The 22,246-nt window shown below is 48.7% G+C and overlaps 1 protein-coding gene across 4 annotated transcripts in view; it reads right to left on the bottom strand.

Annotated features, from left to right (window-relative positions):
- Positions 1–2,488: 2,488 nt before the first annotated feature.
- Positions 2,489–22,246, bottom strand: part of Cradd (CASP2 and RIPK1 domain containing adaptor with death domain) — a 152,299-nt gene continuing 132,541 nt past the window's right edge. For all 4 annotated transcript variants that reach the window (XM_050145620.1, XM_050145617.1, XM_050145618.1 and 1 more), the window contains one exon: positions 2,489–3,178. In XM_050145620.1, the coding sequence (XP_050001577.1) occupies positions 2,877–3,178 (302 nt within the window). In that variant the 3' untranslated portion in view covers positions 2,489–2,876. The remainder of the gene's footprint in view (positions 3,179–22,246) is intronic.

Below are 22,246 nucleotides of genomic sequence, written 5' to 3'. Positions count from 1 at the left end.
GGAGCGGTGAACAATTCAAACTGTAACATGGTGGCAGTGGGGGGGGGGTCAAGGGAGAAGGGCAATGCCAGTGAAGGTCCTTATGGGGGAAGCTGTTGGTATACTCTGCCGCTAAGTGCCTTTCATCTCTTCAAAGGTGCTGCCAAGACTACAGCACTTACAAGTGTGCTCTAAGAGCTAAGGATGTTGTAAAGTCCTTAATGGCATTAGAACAATCGCTGTGTGTTAAGTCGAGGAAGCCAAGTGTAAAAGGGCTTTACAGGACAGTCAGGCTCCTGCTGCTTGAGGAATAGGCAGACTGTGGTGATGTGGGGGCAGATGGGCGGGGGTGGGGGCACAGACGAACGGGGGACGGACACACAACACTGTTCCTTTTCCTTTTTATTCATTGTTAGTTTTCATAAATGACACAACACGACAGACATGCATTCATGCGCATTGAGAAAATTTAATAGAAGTTACTCGTTTTAAAATGTTAAAAGACATACTCAAGTACATACATGCTCTGCCTAACACACACACACACACACACAGAGAGACATACAAAGAGAGAAAGATAGGACATCGTTTTGCAGCTTTTAGTACCTCAGAGGTCCTTCTGCCCCCACTGTATGCATGCAGAATTTTCTTTGGGGCAGCAAGTCTCTGAACCCAGAGACTCTTCTGTACAAAAACACATGGAATCCTTGTGGGTTTCCTCTCGCCTCCTGGAAAGCAGACAGATGAGACCTAGCTTCACTCTGCAGAGGGAAAGACAGGCCATGATGCGGCTGCCTGGCTCTACTCCGAAGAGCTTCTGCCGGAAGTGAGCAGGGGCAAGGAGAGGCCCTTGTCATTTGGCAGTGGCACCGCCCTGCTTACTAAAGGCAGCACCCAGAGCTCTGATGACTGCCTCCACCATCAGCCCTACACAGCCTCATTTTCCACTACCCCCCAGGACCGACAGCACAGACGTGTCCTTGTACAGGACAGATTCATTGCAAAGGACAGGAGGGGCATGCAGCTAGTCAGCTAGTCGATGGGTCTACACCAGCTCGCTGTTGCAGAGCCTAGGACTGAATAGTGAGAACAATAGGCAAAGCAACTCACTGTTGGGACTCCCAAGGGGACATGATAGAACAGCAAAGAGAGAGCTCAGAATGATAAGTGGTTTATTGACTACTCTATGGAAGAACGATCTATCAGTGCGGACAGTGACGTGGCCGAAAGCATGAGCTTTAGAGAATAATGCAGTATTGACTGAACCACAGGATGGAAATTTAGAGCGGGTATGGCCAGGACACAAGGCTTTGGGGATTGTGTGAACTGGGGAGCAGTTGGTCTTTTTGGCGGAGGGAAAGAGGGTCCCAGATATCTGGAAGGACATTGAGACACCATTGCCACCTGTCTGAGCATCTGCTTCATGTTCCTCTTTCTAGGCTTCTCCTTGGGTGGAGGGGGCTAAGCAGAATACCTTTTTCTCCCCTTGAGAATTCTACAGAATTAAAAACTGGGCTCTCCAGTCACTGTGAAAGATGAATGAACTGTCTTCCTGTCCTCCTCCTCCCCTTGAGATGTAGCTTACGCCGGGCTTGAGTTCACCCTGTAGACGAGGATGACACTGAGCTTCTGCCCCTCCTGCCTCAAGTTCCTATTGAGATTGTGGCTTTCCCCACTGAGTTCATGAGGTGCTGGGCTGGAACTCAGGACTTTGAGCATGCTGGGCAAGGACCCTACCTACTGAGCTACACCCACAGCCCATATGAGAGCCTTTTATGTGGCTCTTAGAAAGCATCCTGTCTTCCTCTAATCCATTCATGCTGAGGCTAACCACATTCTGGCTTAGTTAGCCTACACGGGTTCTGCCACCTCTGAAGGAGGGGCAAACCACCCTTTTCATACGGGCCTCACAGGCTTGCTGAGAGGCCCAGACAAGAACACACAAGTGAACAAGCCCTGAAAAAGAGCATTTGAGAAGCCCTGCATGGTCAGTTTTTGTTTATTTGCTTTGAGACAGGGTCTTGCTAATGGCTGAAACGGATCTGGAACACTGTGTGGCCATAGCCCAGGCTAGGCCTTGAGGGGATTATCCCGTGTCTGTCATTTAAGAGCTGGGGTCACAGACTTGTATACCTGTCTGGTTAACACTGCTGTCGACGAAAGGCTGGACGACAATCCATGACCTTCCTCAGGAGTGCAACACCTTCAGCCATTCAGGCCTCGAGGGAAACACCGAACCCCCTTTGTCTCAGACCCAATTCCCTTTAAAGAATGGACAGAGATTTCTTATGCAATCCATTAGGATGAGGGGACTTCAGTTCTCTTCCTGGCTTCTGCAGGGAGCTTTGGTGTCTCGGGTTTAATCCATTCATTCTGCCTGAGCTACTTATCCCCACTATTTCCCAGTCGCTATCAGACTCACTCCACACCCACAATTTTACACCCTCAATCTATGCAGCAGAAGAATGGGGGGGGGAGTATACTTGCTCATGAAAGAGGCACATTCTATTACACAATTCAGTTTTTATTATCATCATCATTATGAAGAGCTAAGTCCACAGTCCAGTTTCCAGGCAACGTAAGAGCAGATGCTTTGTATGTAGGACACCTGCGTACAATGCGGTAGCATGGGGCTTTTTTTGGTTTGGTTTTGTTTTTCTTCTGGACCTCTGTTAAAAGGCAACCACGCAGTTCAAAACTGCGGTCACAACAATGCAATCTTCAAGCAATTAAGGCCATTGGATTATTGAGCCGGTAGACTACAGGTGTTCTCCTTCCACCTAAGGCTCACTGAAAAGAAAAAAAAAATTACCCAGAGCGAAGCCACCTGCTGGGTGAAGTCCGATTCAGTCTGTGTGACTTGGGGGCCCACGCCCCAGCAAGTGGCAGGGGCAGGGTCACTCCAGCATGTGCTGGAGCAGCGAGGGGTCTGCCTCCACGGCCTGGAGGCCCTTGTGCAAACTTAGGAAGGTGGCCTGTTTCCCGTAGCGCTGGCGCCAGCGGACAAACGCCTCCACCACCTGCGACTGCACGTTGTGGGGGTGGTTGGCCTTGCAGCGGTAGATGTCGGTCTGGGACAGTCCCAGAGACAGCACCATGGGCTCCCACTCCGGGCCTAGCTTCTGGGCCAGCTGGTTGATCTGCCGGTCTGATGGGGAGCTGTTGAGGATGTGTGAAGGGATTCCAGCCGTCCAGTCACCTGAGGAGGAAGGGACAGGGAGGTGAATGAGACATGCAAGCACCTCAGACGGGGAAGGCTTGGGAACGGAGGAGATGGGCCAGATAGGCAGCTACTCCTGGTCTTCCGGTACTGCTTGGTGCAGTGGGCTGAAAGTGCCGTGTAGCATCCCTGAAAGTGTTCGCTGCAGAAGATCCGAGAAAAGCTGCAGAGAAGAGAAATCCACGGATGGCCACTTATTTCTGCTTCCTTGTGTATACACACAAACACGAATCATGCCCACGGACAGGCTGTTTTGTTCACAAGCTTTTTTTGAGTTCCATCTCTTGTCAGAAGCCACACCAGGAGCTCTGGCTGAAGGCCACACTTCCCTGGGTACCAGCCTGAGGGCCAGGGGGGTGATGCTCCAAGCCACAAGTCCTGCTGTCCCTGCAGAAGGGGCTCCAGCTGGGGGGGGAGGATCAAAGCCAAACAGCAGCTCCTCTCCCCTGCACAAGGAGAAAGTGTCACCTCCCCATCCCCATCCCCGCTATGAAAAAACAAGCCATAGAGACAAGAGTTGACGGGAGAGGAAAGCAGAGGCCATTCGAGTGGTCTCACCATCCCAGTCATAGAGAGGGCTCGGAGAGCCTGACCTTAGACCTCCTAAACAGGATTCCAATCCTGTAGACCAGAGTTTCTATCCCACCAGAGGCCCGGCTCCTTTAAGAGAGAACAGAAGTGAGGAGAAATGAAGGCCAAAAAGCTTCTCAGATCAGCAAATAAAATACAGTGTAACACACAGAAGTGGATGACTGTGGAGAACAGGACAGGCTTGGGTAGGGCAGGAAGAGAGGAAGGAAGAGAGGGGGAGGAAGGGAGAAGGGCAGACCAGGAAGACCCACACCACCGAGCAGTCATCTTGTGTCTCTCCTGGCAAGGACCACGTGGGATGTTATCTGTGGTGTGTGGGCTGGGTTGGGGACGTTTCGGCTGGCAAGTGGCCACCTCTAAGGATCTGTGTGAACTCCGGTCCTTGAAAACAAAGCCTGCGGAAACATCTTTTGGCTGAGGAACTGACTTCTGGGAGAGGAAAGCTAAGCACCTTGAAAAGCATTCATTCTGACAGACAGTCACAAAGAACACCCTGTGTTCCCAGAGAGGCAGATCAAACTGGCTATTTGAGCTTCCTGAAGCCAATTTCCAGGATGATGACGGGACAGTCTACTCCAAAGATAAAGGTCACGCTGCCAAACACAAACGCACCCTGCTTACTGTGATGGGAAACTTGATGTGATTGTCACGTCTGGGAAGGCCAACAACGAGACAGCCAGCAACAACTGAGTTCTCACTGAATGAACTGGGCAGGAGGTGGGGTGGACACCCTCTGGGTCTGGGGTTAGGAGGCCTGCACAACCAGGTAGCTTGGCTAAGTCACTTAGTGCTTCCCAGATAGTTCTTTTATAAAAGATAAAACCAGACGGTGCTCAAGGCGTCATTAGGTGTAAAGTGGTACTATCTCTCAGAAGCGACTCAATTATTTTTTGCACACCCGTGATTTGGGGTTCTCATTAAATCAACCACTGACCATTTATCTCTCTATCCCTTTGCATGCCTGTTAAAGCAGAAGCAGGCCTGCAAGCTTTTGAGAATGAATTTCAATTAATTATTTTTGTTTTGTCAAGACATCATGCTTTCTGAAGAGAAAAATAAAAGCGAAAAGAATATTTGGTACAATAGTTTTTTTTTTCCCAAAACTATATAAAACATTTTAGAAGTTCTTATGAAGCCGATTCTTCCACAGCCTCACAGGGACCTGCCTGACACAGGTCTGGCTGTGTGTTGTTTATCCTTCCCCGAACTCTGTCCTCTGTCCACAGCTGTATGGTAGCTGTCACCTCTCTGTGGGACACATCTTTGGTCAAGTGCAAGTCTCAGCAAGCCATTCTACCTGCCCATTCTCAAATTCAATCCCCACTTACTCTGATTCCTTTGTCCACTCACGACCTTCAACCTCTCATCCCCTACTTATGTGTTGCTGCTGCTTCCCCCTCCCAGGTCCTGCTTACTGTCCCGGACAACACAGTCAACGCCTCACCACCAGGGAGCTCTGCCCATTGCCCTCTGATACACCCAGGTACCCAGAGCAAGGCTTGGCATACAGCAGTCCTTCCCTTGATGATTCAGGATAAGGGAGAAAATACAAAGGGTGATCTACCTCAATTACAACCCTCCTTTAGCTCCGCTCTCTACGGTACAGATACAGTGCTATTGAGTGCACACATTCATGCACTTATAAAACAAAAAAAGAAAAAAAAGAAAAGAAAAAGAAAAAAGAAAAAGAAAGGGGGGGTCTGTTGAATACTCCAGAAGGGGAGAGAAGTGAACAGCAACGCCAGATCTACCACAGAAACAACTAGAAAAATACAAAGCCCACACAGAAAGTTCTTTAACCCGCCCCCCCCCCCCGGTTTTATAAGGAGAAATAAAGAGCATTTATTACTTTGAAAAAAAGTTTACTTAAAATTCAGAATTCTTTTCTCAATTTCCTCTTGTTCTGGTTGTGCTGGCTAGTTTTATGTCAACTTGACACAAGCTAAAGTCATCTGAGACGAGGGAGTCTAATTGAGGAAATGTCTCCATAAGGTTGGGCTGTAGGCAAACCTATAGGGCATTTCTTACTTAGTGATTGATGGCTGAGGGCCCAACCCATTGTGGTGGGACCTGGCTTCTACAAGGAAGCCAACTGAGTAAGCCAGTAAGCAGCACCGCTTCATGGCCTCTGCATCAGCTCCTTCCTCGAGGTTCCTACCCTGTGTGAGTTCCTCTCCTGTCTTCCTCGATGATCAACAGGGATATGGAAGTGTAAGCCAAATAAACCCTACCCTCCCCGACTTGTTTTTGGTCATGGTGATTCATTGCAGCAATAGTAACCCAAACTAAGGCACTTGGTAAGTTTGGAAAAGTTAAATGTGATTTTTAGACTTTAAAAATAGCATCTTTTGTAGTCTATAACTACATCTCCCACAGTCTGTAACTACATTTCCCATAGTCTGTAACTACATCCCCCATAGTCTGTAACTAGTTTCTGTAGTCTGTAACTACATCTCCTGTAGTCTGTAACTACATCTCCCATAGTCTGTAACTACAGCTCCTGGGTGTTCTTCTATTAGAAGCACCCCCCTTTCTCTTTATCCATCTATCCATCCATCTACCCACAGTTACATGCTTAGACAGATACTCCCTTAATGATGATGATACTTGGTGAGGTTTTCTTTTTTTTTTTCCTTTTCCTTTTAGATGTGGCTTGGATTCCACCACATGCAGAATTTTTATGGTAAAGTCATGAGAAACTGAGACCACTGGATTTTCACATGAAGGAAATGGAGAAACTTGCCCTGATCGCTACATGCTGCTTCCAGGAAGGACTGATTTCTGGGGCAGCTGCAATGGATTCAAGAATTGCAGGCCTCAAGTCTCACGTGACATGTGACTGGTCTGAAAAGGCGCAGGGCATGCTGTTGCCCGGGAGAGTGAAGCAAACTGGAGCAAACCACTTGGCTGTGGAATTCTGTGGTTCTTGATAAGCTTGTACTTTTCTAGACTTTGCAGTGTCTCAATGGTGTGAGCAAAGTGACGTCAGTGATATTTTTGTCTCTCACGGGTACACAGCTCACTTCATGTAAAATGCAAGGACTACATACGTTAATCACACAAATTCTCACAGAGGCCCACCATTACAGCTAGGCACGTGTGAGGCACTGGCGAGAGACCACCAGGCGAATGGAGCCGATGATGAGAATTGCTTAGGGACCGTCTTAAGTGGCTTGAGCACCACTGTTTAGCCAAACTCGTGTATCAGGCGAAGCTGAAATAAGAGAACTGAAGCCACTTGCTTACTCCAGTCGTAAGTTCAGCCACGGAGTCACGTGCTGTCCTGTCCTAACAGGCACCCATGCCTATGACAGCTGCAGGAAGCAGCCCAGGTCGCAATTCTGGTGCACATTCTGCAGAGCTCAGAAAGAATGCATGCGCAACAGTGTCTACTGTTAATTCCTTTAATAGTCATGAAAATAGGAATTTCTCCAGCCTCCTTCCCTCCCTCTCTCTCGTATATGTGTATATAAACATATATATATATATATATATATGTATGTATATATATGCTTTAGTGTGTTTGAGATACAGTTTCTCTGTATAGCCCTGGCTGTCTTAGAACTCGCTCTGGAGACTAAGCTGGCCTCGATCTAAGATGTCCGCCTGCCTCTGCCTCCCGAGTGCTGGGATTAAGGTATGCACCATCACCACCACCCACCCTTTTTCTATACTTTTAACCAAGAATTTACCTCGAAAGATATGGATGTATTATAAGCAAGTGCATAAATGTGAGAAGAGCTTAACAGAAAAAAGAAACCACCTTCGCAATATGTTGCCCTGCTTTATTTTAATCGTGTTTTAGTAACTGAGAAATTGATTTTGCATCCTAGTAACTGACAGCAGGCAGGTTTGCCTAGCCCTGCTCTAGTGTATATTCAGGGAGCTAGGGGATAGGGTAGGGTCCGAAGCTCATCCATCATTAGCCGATTTGGGAGAGAGGGGGAGGTGCCACCAAGATGCTTTGCTTTGCCAATCCTGAAACCACCCCCCTACCCCCGACTGGAGCAGGAGTCCTAGGGCCCAGGAGAGGAATGGCTTCCTACCCAAATGCTTTCTGGCATATGGTGAGTACTCAATAAGCAATTGTTGGAATGGGTGTTTAGTCTTACTGCAACTTGATGTGCCATGTTTTGTCAATACTCAATGGGAGACCTGCCCTTTCCTAACCAGAAATGGAGGAGAATGGATTGGGCCGTGGGAACAGTTGGGGGTATTGGAGAGAGACTAGGAGGAGAGGGATGGGAAACTGTGGCCAGGATGTAAAATAAATAAATAAATAGATAGATAGATAGATAAATAAATAAATACATTTATTAAGCAAACAAACAAAGGAAGAAACCCTTTAAGGAACTGATGTAAGAGCTGACCCTGCGAGCATATAAAAAGAGTCCATCCATCAGAGGCTGCCAGGAGTCAGTGGACGAAATCCAGCCACATATGAGTTCTGTTTGGCCTATGCAGTTCAGTTACAGAGACTCTGATAGGAAACTCATAAAATCCAGTATTTGCGGCTTTGCTTGTCAGCTCCCTGATGTCATCTGCATAATATTTTCTGGAACCATGAAAGACCAAATGAAAGGAAGAGGCCTTCAGGTCAGATCCAGCTTGAGTCACGTGTCCTAAGTATGTGGTATAAGACACGCCACTTTGAAAGTGGACATAAGTTTAGACCAGAGACTTCAGTGACGAAGATACAGGATAGAGAATAGATATTCAAAAAGGCACTGTGAATCAGTCACTAGGGAAGGTCAAATACCACTCAACTCAGATGAACACGGCTGCCAGGCAAAGCAGGGGGGATATTGCAAGACGCTGCTTGCACGAGCGTCTGATATGGCCACATCCGCAGAGGTGGAGTCATGTTTGCTGGGAGCAGGGGGTGGGAAAGGGAATGACTTTGTCAGGTACAGTCTCACCTACGTGAGATGAATAGGTCCCTCACATCTGTCATACAGCACTGTGTCTAGTTAATGATGACATATTGTGTTGTCTCATGTTGTGTCCACAGTCCAATGGGGAAAAAAAGTTGAAATTAAGGAGAACTCTATACAATGTCGGCAGGGTCACGGAGCAACTGAACTCTCTCACCCGCTGCCGGGGATTTATCACATGGGAAGGTTACTCTGAAACAGCCTGACGGGCTTTTAGCAAGTTAAATAGAGAGCGAGCCTTTGTTCTTCCAACTGCACTTTTAGGCATTTGCGACAGAGACAGGTGACCTCTATCCACACAGGGACACGCACACGGGTGTTCTCCGCAGCTTCATTCGTAGCAGCTGTGTGAATGAGGAAACAATGTATGGGATATCTGTGCAGTGGGCTATGGCCGTCTAACAAAGCGATGACATACTACACACGCGTCAGCCTGAATGAGTCTAAAAATAATTACGCTGAGTGAAAGCCAGAAAAGAGAGGAAGAAGGTGGGGGGTGGGGACTCTAGGACTCCATATATGTGAACCTAGAAAACAAAACTCATGAAAAACAACAGAAAGCCAATCCGTGTTTTACCAGGCCTAGGGAATTACAAAGGACCATGAGAAAAGTTTTCAAGTATATATACACATATACAGATATATGTATATATATACACACACACATGCACACACATATATACATACATACATATATACTTATCATTATCCCACTGTGGAGATGGTGTATACATGTGTCAAAAACTTGTCAAGCCCGTTGTTTTTAGGGGCAGGGCCTCACACAGCCTCTGCTGGCCGCGGACCTGCTTGGTATTGGTAGCTGAGGTTGGCCCTGGACTCTGGCTCCTTCTGTGCTGGATTCTAGGTATGCAGCACCCTATCCTGCATAGCTTACTGAACCTTACGGTTTATTTCATGCCGGTTATATTTCAAAGAAGTTGACTCGCTCCCTCTAGAGCACCCAAACGTGTCATTTCCGTCTCGGCCCCAACCCGGCGTCACTGTGTTGGAGCCTCCTCCCCAGACGCTCCCACGGAGCTGCATCCTGGCCCCACCACATCTTCACCCATGTGTGTGATTCCCATCTAGTTATCTTTGTAGATTGTGGTCGCCCAACTTCCACTGCCCTTCTGTTTCCGGACTGGGAGAAATGCGAGTTGGCCCCGGCTTAATCTCCATCTTGCCCCTATACCTGACAGCTTGGGTGGGTGTGGGGGTGGGAGGCTCTCAGAGGTCTGGGGAGCCTCTGGCCCAACTCTCTGGCTGACAGAAGGAGCTGGCACTCTAGGATCCTGCGCTCCAGGGAAGCGGCTGTTGGTACTCACAAGCAATGCGCATGCGCGGGGGTGGGGGAGGCTGTGGGCCATGCCTTCCAGTCGCATCCCTTTCACCCATGGGGATCACTCAGAATCAAGCACAACTGGGACCTTCTTTTTTTTTTTTGCATAGTTCTAAAACATTCCACTTGAAAGGTATCTTTCAAAGCAGCGGAAACGTACCCAGAGGCTTCTGGAGGCAGCGGGTACAGCTTTGAAAAACGTCGAAAGTATTAAAGATTTAGAAGAACCGTAAATCACAGTGAACCCTGATTCTTGACATCTCTCAGAGGAACATTTCCAGAGGCTGCAGCGCTTTCAAATAATATCATGTGCTCTGGCTTCAGCCTTGGCCACTTTCCCCTTAGAACAACAAAAAGAGCCATGCCAGCTATTAAAAGGCGGTCTTGTTACATAATGCAGTTAATCGCACATACCCTTCCCCGTGGGACTTAACCCAAGTTTCACAGTGGTCTACTTTATTTAGTATTGATAGTTTTATTCATTTCTTATTAAAGAGATCTTTCCACAAAATTGACTGTTGCCTCAGCGTTGGCTTAAGAAAAAAGACTGTCTGAACTGGCGATGTGAGGGACAGACCGGCCCCTGGTACTAAGAATGTGGCCGACATTCCTCACGGAGGCAGGTGTTCGCGTGTTGGTAAGGTTCTTCCGATTCTGCTGAAGACACTGTCGCTGTCCTCGGGCATCTTACAGGCAGAACACAGAGCCAGAGCTCTGTAACGACTCGGCAGGTTCTGGGGTTGCTTCTGTCGTGTTCGCTCATTTCCAACGGCCCATGCCTTCATGAACGGAACAACCAGAACCATGAAGGAGGCGGAAGGAGAAAGCGGAGGGAACACGGCACTGATGCGGAGGGAACACGGCACTGATGTGTCTTCCCCTCTGGGGATGGGGTCCCTGGCGTCCTGGCATTGAAGGGTCTGCCGTGTACTGCGGCTTTTTCTGAGAAAGAGCTATGCGAAACAGGTCCTTGACACCCGGTCGCCCCTTATCCTAGGCTAGCCAGACCCACAATTCCCTCCTCCCGGCTAGGGGGGATAAGAAAAGGGAAGCAAAATGAAGTAATTTCCTCCATGACTGGGTAGACTAATACAGCAGCTGCTGTGCTCCAAATTTAGGAATGAGTCCTGGTATGGTCCCTTCTGGTCCCCGAGAGCTCTGATTCAAGTGTGTTCTCTGTTCATATCATTTTTAAATGAGGATGAGGGGAGAGAAAGAAATACTTGTGCTCCCAGTGGCACTGGCAGAAGACAGGTACCATCAGCTTCTCAAAAAGAGCAGTTAGTATCAGGAGACACTGAATGACATGCCCCAAATACTGACTAGTGAGTGCCTGAGACCCATTTAAATCCTGCTCTGGCTGGCGGAAGGCCTGGTTCTTCCAGACAGGCTGCTAAGATGCTGATGAGATATAGCTGAATGTCACCCACAAATCCCAAGAGAAAAAAAATAGAATGACCAGAAAGTCATTGCGACTATTTGAGTGCAATTCTTAAATGGTGGAGATACACACATCTATTGGATGGCTAACCCGAAAACTCTGGAGAAGAATGCTACATGGCCTGAAGGCAGAAGTTGATTTCTACACACTTCCATAATTCATGCTGCAGCCATAGAATCCTAGAGGGAAACAGTTCCTGCCATGGAGTTAGGGGTGGATCCATGCTAACAAACAATACTGACAACAGGAACATACTTCGCAGGACTGACTTAGGAGAAGCCCCTTGGGAAGACACGTCTGGTAAACATCTACTTGTAGAGACAATGTGAACAGTGATTGACCCAAAGAGGAGTGGTCCAAAGAGACACCTAAAATGCTCGCTCATGTCTTTCCAGCCTGCTTCACTGTGTTCAGTGGCATCTTCTGCCTCCTACAGGTCAGTGGCATCCACCTGACTGTGGAGGATGTGGACGGAGCTGACAGCACCTTCCTCTTGGTGAATGAACGCGAATGAATGTTTTGCTTTATTTCTAGAGTGGGAGCTTTTAGGAAGACTGCTCAGCAGGGGCTGGGCCATGGATACGGCTCTCACATCCTCCAACTCATCCTTCGGGGTTCAGACCACCCACATGGCCCCCTTTATCACGCAGCAGAATGAGATCCACTCAGTAGAAAGCATATTTCAGGTTTAGAATGTGGATCTTGTCCAGGTACTTGCGACATGTTTCTCTCTTGAGGTGCTGGGCAGTGGCGCTGGGCTGCAGCTACCAGCAGTGGCACACTACCCCAGGGAAACCCCATCATCAACCACGCTACTAAGCAGCAGTGCTCAGCAGGGTAGAAACGTTAAAACGCATTTGTGACTTAGGATATTTTCAGGTTAGGATAGCTTTACCAAGACATAACCCACTGTGAGTTGAGTATAATCAGTTCCACAGAGATAATTAACACAAACTCTGAAAAACACAGGCTTCAAAGTAATAGTTTCTCTCCTCCCTCCCTCCCTCCCTCCCTCCCTCCCTCCCTCCTTCACTCTCTCCCTCCCTTCCTTCCTTTGAGGTTATACAGGGTTTCTCTGTATAACCTCCTTGGCTGTTCTGTAACTCACTGTGTAGACCAGGTGGGCCTCAAACTCAAGAGATCCACCTGCCTCTGCCTCCTGAGTGCTGAGGTTAAAGCCTGGGCCAAAGTAATATTTTCAGTTTCCTCCCCCAGCATGAAGGTGCTAGAAGAAGAGAAGGAGGAAGAAGAAACAAAACAGAAAATCCCTTGTCAGAGTCTTTTAGTCTGTTTCCTGGTGGGATTCTGGGTGGATGTCCCAAAGACCACAGAGGCAGCTTTTATGGTTAGAAAATGGAAGTGCTGTCTGGTGGACTTAGGAAACCAGAGGGACGGGCGAGCAACAGCTCATCTACATGGGTCCCATCTGCTTTGGGTTTCGTGTTTTGCACAATTACTGGAAGCATGTGAGAGTGTGCTGCAGCCCTGGACACGAGGAGGGGGTGTGTCCTAACTGCAGTCCTGAGGTGAAACAGGGGTGAGCGGGAGGGAGGTGAGTGCATGCGACCACCGAGGACTCCAAGGAGAGTTTCCAGGAAGCACCAATGCAGAGCATTGCAAACACAACCCGAGCACGCACTCCACTGGAGCCAGTGTTTTGGAACACGGTACAAACAACAACTTTCCACTCAGTGGGGAAATGCCACCGCTTTCATTACTGTGTCGGCTGGGGTCACAGTGTCCTCCACAGCTCGGCAGTTCCACTGCGGTGGGAGGGTTGCTTTCAAACCGCTTTGACGATGGACACTCTGCTGTTTGTTAACTGCCCAGATGCTGCCGCTGGCTTTTTCCAGCCTGGGCTCTGAGAGCCAGGCTGTTCGGAAAGCCCTTCTTCTCTGTGCTCCAGCTGACTACTCCCTACTGCCCGCCCCACCTCCAGGAGCTCCTTGGAGCCTCCTCCTGCGCTCTTAGCTCAGTCATTATGGCCACTTCTGCATGAGCCACAGCCCAGCAAGGAAAAGGGCCTCCCGTCTAAAAAGACAGGCAGAGCCCAGAACAGCAATGGATTCATACTCCAAATAAACAAAGCCTGAACTGAAGAGGGATGGATAGGAGCCAACATTCTTTGGTTGAAAGAATTCAGTGGCAGAGAATTCTTAAAAAAGAAGAAGAAGAAGAAGAAGAAGAAGAAGAAGAAGAAGAAGAAGAAGAAGAAGAAGAAGAAGAAGAAAACCCTGCTTCTTATCTCCGCTGATCCAACCAATTAAATACATTAGCAGAAGCAATTAAAAAGTTTTTATTGTCTGTCTGAGGGAAACGAGTGGAAGTGGGCAGTGTGAGTTATTATACCTCGCTCTTCGGGTATACTTTCTAAAGGGGAAAAAAAATAGATAAAAATCCCTGGGATTCTAGAAATAAATGGCAACAATGAGAGCCTGTTCATCCACGAGTCCCTTTTGGGGCATAAATCACTGGTCTCATTAGTCCACTGTTAGGAGGAGATGACATCCCAGCATCATAAATCTGATTTCCATTTCTGAGCCATGACTCAGAAGGTTGAAAGATAACTTGATTCTACATCTAAGCCTGGTTCTGGACAACATATTTCTCTCCTCCCTCTCTTTTCCTGACTCATATATATGTGTGCATGTGTGCCTATATGTGTACCTGTTGGGCATGCGTGTTTGTGTGCATGTGTGTGTGCATGCACATGTGTGTGTAAGGCACAGGACAACGCCATGTGTTGATCCTCAGGTGCTGTCCACCTTGTTTTTGAGACATGGTCTCTCACTAGCTGGACTTTACCAGTTAGTTTAGACTGGGTAGCCAGTGAGGCCCAAGAATCTGCCTCTCTACATCTCCCCTGTGCAAAGATTGACACAAACATACACCACCATAGCCAGCTGTTAAACCGGGGTCCTAGGAGTGAAACTCGGGTGCTCAGGCTCGCAATGGTGAGCATTTTATTGACTCGGCTACCGATCCCCTTGGTTCCACGATTCTCTGGTTCCATGATTCTCTTCATGCTACATTATTCTATTCACATTTACTTACTCATTAGAGAGTCTGTGTCTTAGAAGTCCTTGCATGCACTTAACTACAAATAAAGGGAACTTTAGGCTGGGTAGCCAGCAAGCCCCAGGAATCTGCCTATCTGCACCTCCCCTGCACAAGGGTTGACTCCAAACTTACACCACCATAATGCTGGAAACGCCGTGAAACATCACTAGGTATTTCAGGATTCCAATGGTCAAGAAAACAGAAAGGCCCTCTAGAAACAGACCCCAGAAGGTGAGTGCATGTCACGTGCCCACCCCCCATACACACACAGTTTCTCTGAGAACTTGCCCCATTACTCCTTCCCTCTTCATAAATGCCCTGCCCCTCTGCAGCTTACACAGAAGCGTATGGTGGCCTGAGGGTAAAGTCTAGAGTCAGTCATGACGGGGTAGCCTTGTGTGGTGGTTTGAATGAGATATCCCACATAGGCCCATAGATCTGAACAGTTGGCCCCAGCTGGTGACACTAGGGAGGTTAGGGAACCTTTAAAAGGTGGAGCTTGGCTGGAGGAAGTGTGTCACTGGGGAGGTCTCTGATGGTACACCCCACTCCTTCCCCCGCACTTCCTGCCTCCTGCGTATGTATAAGGATGTGACCCGCCAGCTTCCTATTTCTGCTGCTATCCCATGCTCTGCCATCCCTGCCATGAGGGACTCTATCCCTCTGGAACTGCAAACCAAAATAGACCTTCTTCCTAACATTGCTCTTGGTCAGAGCGTTGTATCACGGCATCAGGGAATTAATGAACACATCTGTCTTTTAGCTGCAGAACGAGTCAGTGGGATACAAAGAGGACACAGTAGCTGGGATGGTCTGGCTCTTTGTTGAGGTTAATTTCCCCAAGGATGAACGTAGCCTCCTTCACTAAAGGACCCCGGGAGGAAGTCTTTCATGAGAGTTAAGGCTCTGAGACCTATATAGGTCACTCTGGTTCCTTTTGACTGGCCAAGGCCATTGTTCATTGAGGAAAATTCTAAGCCTTCCTTTTTCTTAGCAATGACACTGTCCACAGTGATTGTATCGAGTGTATTCTGCCGCTGACTCATAGGGGTCCACACATTTATGTGCCCGTCAACAGGAAGAGAGCAGCCCAGCTTTCTCCCTTCCTTCCTACAACACCACATCCAGATTTACCTTCCCGGCCATGTTCATTTCTCCCACTTCCTCATCTTTGCTTATTTGGGCTACAGTCTCCTACAAAGCAGGAGCACTCTAGAACGCTGTCTTGGCCTTCCATTCGCTTCAGAGACAAACAAGATCAGCCAAAGGGCACTTCAGCTAGCGGGCGCGGCAGGGAGACTAAGCGACCAAGTTGTACAGCGTGTCCAATACAGAGGTCAGAGGCCTAGGCACTAGGAAACCGCGTGATAGGTGATGTGCTAGTCCGTGACCTAGAGACCAGTGTGACACCTTCTGGACTCGCCTTCTACAGCTGTAAAATGAAAGGGCTGAACCAGCTACAGAGACCCCCAAATATCCCCAAATATCCCCAAAGGTGTGATCCAGACTATAAATCAGTATAAACATGATCCACAGGGGCTGAGGAGACCCACAAGGACACGCCCCAGTTAGGGGTCAGCTGCTGTTCAAAAGGAATCACCTGTAGCCCTGGGCAAGGCAGCCAATGTCTCTACATCACATCTTTGAGAAGAAAAGCCACAAATTTTAGGTAAAATCTTTCTGAATTTTTTTTTTTTTTTTGAGAGATGGTTTCATGTAACCCGGGTTGGCCCTGAACTTCCTATGTACTAAGTTGGTCATGAATACTTTATCTTCCTGCCTCCACCTCCCAAGTGCCAGGATAACAGGCATGCGCCCCCATCTTTGGCTAAAATCTCCTAGTTTTACATAGTGTCAATGAACAAAAAAAAAAAAAAAAAAGACATTTAAGAATGCTGTGTAAGCCAAGCAAAACGTATGGGTAGGCTGGCTGCAGTCCTAAGGGTTCAGTCTGTGGCCTCGGCACCAGGCCATGTCTCTGAGCTTTCTTTAAGAGCTTACATTCTGTGATCTGTCCCAGGGCATGTTTTTCCAGCAAAATTGCTGCCCTGATTAATGTCTATTTGATAATGAAGCCAGAAACGACACAGTGCAGGGCTTCAGACAGGGTGTAGTGGGGATTTGCTTTGGAGCGCAAGGGCATAGGGAACTTTGAAAGACTGGGGATGAGGTTGCCACTGGCATGGCCCAGTTTCTAGCCAGCAAAACGACTCTGACTGTACCTGGAAGAAGGCGCTGGAAAGAGAGCTAGTGTCTACGGCTGAGCAAAGCACCAGGATGTCGGGGCAGGGACAGGGGGTGCTGCCCTATGAACCAGGGTTGCAAAGCCTCAGAGGGGGTGGAAGTGGTTTTCCTATTCTGTGGTTCCTTGGAGGTTTTCTGGCCTTGAGACAGGCAGGGGAAGAATCAGAAGGATGGTTAGAAAGTCACTGTAGGAAAAAACTGATCACGGCTTTTGACCCAAGTTGGAGCAGGGGCTATGGACTGTGGTGATATAGAAAGGGAACGTTGTCCTCTGGTGGGTTAAATACAGGGCAAGACAAGAGAGTCGTCCAAGACAGTAGGCTGCCAGGCTTCTAGTGTAAGTGACTGGGTGACTGCCACCGCTAGAATGGAGAAGGAGAAGGCTGGGCCAGGGAGCTGGCTCAGCAGGTAGAAATGCTACCTGAGCAAGCTGGATGACCTGAGTTCAACGATGAGTCCACGATGGAAGGTGAACCCCTCCTCCCCAAAGCTGTCCTCTGACTTCTGCACGTTCAAGGTGGAATGCCCTCCCCCCCCACACACACACATAATGATAACACAGAGAAAGATGCATGCAAGGGGGGGTGGTAGAAGTGAGACTGAGACATGTTTGCATAGTCATGAGACTAAAAAGGGGCAAAACTACATGGGTCTGGGCTACAAAACAATCCATTCAACTCTGTCATTTTCTGGGCTCGTGACTTTTCAAGGTACTTCCTGGGGACACTAGTACTAAAGAAGTTAAGCTGTTTGCTACGGCCCAGCACTGGGTCTTCTCTGGTTATCTGCTGTAACCTTCCTAGACACAGCGATACACACCAACACACGGTGCAGACCCTGCTAGGCATGATGCTGTGGTCATGTATTCACCTGCTTGTCCTTTATTCACTTCTGTTGCGTGATAAGATGCCCTGGCGAAGAGAACCGAGGGAGGAAAGGCTTGCTCCAGCTCTCCATCCCCAGGATGTTTTGGAGCAGCTCCTCATATCACATCCAGAGCCCAGAGCAGAGAGAGAAAGCCATGCTTAGTGCTCAGCTAGCTTTCTCTACTCTCACGAAGTACAGGGTCTAACACCAAAGCAAGTATGCTTCCAACTATCAGGCTAAATCGGCCTACATTCACAAAGCAATTGAGATATTTCCCCTGCAGACATCCCAACAGGCCAACCTCATCAAGACAACTCCTCACCGAGACTTTTCCCCACGTGATACAAGGTCGTGCCAAGCTTGCAACTGGGGCTAACCATCGCCGCTCAGTTCTCCCAACAGCTCTCCAGACAGACACCACGCGATGGTCACTCTGCTAAGCAGGAAATGGAAGCACAGTGGCCAGTAACTAACGCGCCATGGTCAGAACTGCCTCAGTGGACTAACGGGAAGTTGAACCCGATAACCTGGCTTCTTGGTCGTGCTTTGAAACAGCACACACTGGATTCTGCTGCCTCTCCGAGCATCTCAGGTGGATGCCTGCAGCTCTGTTTGCTCCCCCTCTCTCATGTTAAATATGCCTCAGCTGAACTGGTTTCTAGACTTCTTGTTGGGGCTTTCCTCACATGAACTGGCTTTTGGATGACCCTCCCCCCGCCACTCACTTTCTTTCCCCCACTCTTGAACCAGCGAAGCTTGCTGGCTCTTCTTGGTCTGTGTACTGAATGGGTCCTCTCTTCTGGACGGAGAACAGGAAGCAGGCCCCGTATTTATTCCTTCTGAATCCTTTACAGTGTTGCCAATGGTGGCACTCAGAGTGCGCCCTCTTACACCGACGGGGCAGGCCAAGTGGGGATAATAGGCCTGGACACATGGATAGCATGAGTCAGCTGGGGATACACTTTTCTCTGTCACAACCCCAATTAAGGGGAAAGGCCTTATTTTGTAAAATGCTGGCCTTGTGGTGGCCAGAAATGTCAACATAATGAATTGTCTAATTGTTCCTTCGCCTTACAGATCTTTGCCAGCCCCGTCTCTAGATCACAGCGTCGGATCTGGAAGGCTCCGTGCTTGGCTGTGCCCTGTGACACGACCGACCTTGATTGACGGTGAGGGTGCCTAGAAGTCAGGCCACCTCTCACCTTACTGCATTTGGGGGTACTCTGGAGCTGAGCTCCTCTCTGTATCCACTCTTGTGTTCCGTTCCCCAGAGCCTGGGAGGGGTCCTCCCTGCCACATGCCTGGGACCAGTTTTCTGCTATCAGCGGGCGGCTCCTGGTCCCTGTCCCAACCCCTGCACACAGTCCCCTCTAACGGATCCTTCGTCACACTCCTCACTGATAGTATTCTTCCTCACCTCCCACCCACAAACACACCAAGACAGAGCTGGCCGAGTAAGGGAACCCCCAAATTCAGCAAGCGGAGGCCTCCAGCCCCCTTCCAGGAGAATCAGGAGGGAGAACTGCCCCGCAGACTGAAGGGAGGCTAACGTTTTGTTTAGGGCCCACTTTGTCATCTCCTCCTCACAGATAAATACTCAAATTTCTAACAAGAACCTAACGGGTTGGCCCTAGCATTGCGATTTATAAAGACAACCTGACTTGAGGCAGGACGTGAGCTGGAAAGGCGTCATCAAGAACACATGAGAAAGACTAGCAATGCCGGGCTGGAGAGAGTTTGGTTGGCAAAGCGCCTGCTTTGTAGTGATTAGGGCCTTAGTTTAGTCCTCAGAACCCTTGTTAAAAAAAAAAAATGTCGTGTGATGGTGCCTGCGTGTGGTTCTGCCACTAGGGAGGCAGAGACAGGTGAATCCCTGGGGCTGGGGCTCCATAGCCAGCCAGCCAGGTCTAATTGGTAAGTTCCAGGCTGGTGAGAAAAACAGTAAGTTAAAGGTGAATGTACTTCAAGAATGACACCCAAGGTTGTTTAGTCTAACACACACACACACACACACACACACACACACACACCTTGTGGGGAAGGAGGGAGGGAGAAAGAGAGACACTAACTAGGACTGTTGAATAAGGCTGTATAAGCTCTCTCTTGAGTCAACAGCGTGTCAAGGTACCGGAGACACTGTGCTTGGGGGAGAGGGCCACAGAAACAAACACGAAATGAAAGAGACTTGTCTTTTGGGGTAAGGCTCTGGAGCGGACACTTGAGGTCCAGGAGCATCGGGAGTGAGCGGCAGGCGAGCTGGGGAGGCTGGGCCCCTGGCACAGGCTCCATGTTATGCGTCCGCTTCCTGCAGCAATCTACAGTCAGTCGTTCAGATGTCACAGCCGAAGCCGAATTCCTTGGAACTCTCCCAGAGGGAAAGGCAGAGGTCACTCTCAGAGCCATGGGATTCTAGGGTTCATGGGAAGTGCTCAGATCCCCCAAACAGGTTAAGTTACAGTCACGACGCATTTCCATTGCATAATTCCATGGGAACCCTGTGTAGTTTGGGGGGCGGTGTAGACTCCAGGCCTCACTCTCCCCCCAATACTGTTTGCTTCAGAATGGGCCAGCTCCACAGAGGGTTTGCCTTGCCTTGCCCCTCAGCGGAGTGTGTATCCTCAGTGGGAACAACTTGGTCAGGCCAAGAAATTGGATCCTGTTTAAATCACAGTAGTTATGGGGAAACAATATGTCTTCGGCCAAGACTGAAGCCTGGCTTGTGCTTCACGGCTGGCACTGCCTCAACATGGACCCAGCAGGCAGTTGAGAAACCTCTTCAGGCCACCAGCCTAGGACGACCAATCCTGCTACCCTCACTTGCCCTTCGCTGCCTCATCCCTCAGCCTGGGCTTTGTCTCAAAGGAATCTCCTCTGGCCTCAGTCAGTCCCTCTCCTGGGATACTAGCAGCCCAGTCTGTTCCCAGATAACCCCAGATACCTTCTCGACTTCGCCTGGGCCCCTCTAAGCTCACCTGTCTCTCTCCACTGCTCAGCTCCACACCTTCCTCAGGCCAGCGATTCCTGAAGATCCACAGAACCTAGACCAAGGACATCTCATGATGTAAGCCTCCCTGCTGACACTTGGATGAGTGAGAATGCACAGGCACAGGTGTGTAAGAAAGGGATTTAGCAACGAAAGGCGCCTGCCACCCAGCCTGATGACCTGAGTTCAACAGCTTGGACCCACAAGGTATTTATTAGGTGTTGCATGTTGTTTGTCCCGGCTGCCCGGCTAGCTTACCCCTGAAATAACCACACAGAAACTGTATTAATTAAATTACTGCTCGGCCCATTAGCTCTAGTTTCTTATTGGCTAACTCTTACATCTTAGTTTAACCCATTTCTATTCATCTGTGTATCGCCACACCACTGTGGCTTACCAGCAAGATTCTAACCAGCATCCATCTCAGGCAGGAGATCCATGGCGTCTGCCACTCTGCCCTTCTTCCCAGCATTCAGTTCTGTCTTCTCCACCTACCTAAGTTCTGCCCTATCGGGCCAAGCAGTTTCTTTATTGATTAGCCAATGAAAGCAACACATGAACAGAAAAAACTCCTACATCAATTAGGAGAGAGCCAGCTCCTACAGATTGCCCTCTGACCTACACACATGCACACACACGTAGTGTGTATATCACAGTTTCTGTCCCAACTTTCTCTGATTATAATTCCAGGTTTCTGGAACGAGCCAAGAGGAGCTGCCAAGAGCGAAGGTGGAGAATGTAACGTTTCGTTCTAAGTGTACTGTAAATTCAGAGTCTATTTATCATATGCTCTTAACAACTTCCACATTGCTGCATGGATTCAAGGTTTCGTTGGACGGGGTCATGTTGGAAGGTTTCTTAGCATCTCAGGAGGAAGGAGACTCTGGCAAGAAGCGTTCCAGTCATAAAATAGGCTGCTTTCTATTTAACTATAGACTCTTGCCCTCCATTAGGTGCTGGCGAAGTTTCCTATGCACTATTTTAATGCTTTCTAATTCTTGTATGATTTAGCAGTTCATTCAAACTTACTTGCCTTTTCTCTGCACATTAATTTGAGCCATACCAAAAAAAAATGAACAAGGAAACAAACGACACGAAAGCTCTCTGAAACAAAAGAGGAGAGACTTCATGCAGGACACAGAAGGGTAGTGCATTTGGAGCATCTTTTGATTAAAATGAGCATTTTACATAACAATGCAGGATCTGGGGAAATCAACTCAAGATGCAGTCTATTGGAAGTGCACGGAGACAAACTAAGTCCAGACCCAGACTTCACACCAACTACAAATCACAGTGCCTGAATCAGAACGTCTGTATGCGCCAGTTTCCTTTCCTTGGTTTTGGCAACGAGTTATCATTAACTTGGTCTGTTGGGGGCTGCAAATCCCTGGCCGCTTTGACTTTCTTTGCCTGCCTCAGACCCTTTGCCTGCTGGAGTGAACGGAGCAAAACACCTGTGCCTGCAGCTGCTCTGAGCACGAGCCCTTGCTAGCAGGGGAGAGGGTTCTGGTGAGGCCTGCAGCTGAAAGATGCCGAGGACTGGGCGTGGCTATCAGTTAAGGATTCCCGGAGGACAATAAAGTTGGCA

This window comes from Alexandromys fortis, unplaced genomic scaffold, assembly GCF_014885135.2.
Source record: "Alexandromys fortis isolate MF-2015 unplaced genomic scaffold, M_Fortis_MF-2015_v1.1 scaffold_50, whole genome shotgun sequence".
NCBI classification, from domain to species: Eukaryota; Metazoa; Chordata; class Mammalia; order Rodentia; family Cricetidae; genus Alexandromys; species Alexandromys fortis.
This window is presented reverse-complemented; position numbering and strand designations above follow the sequence as displayed.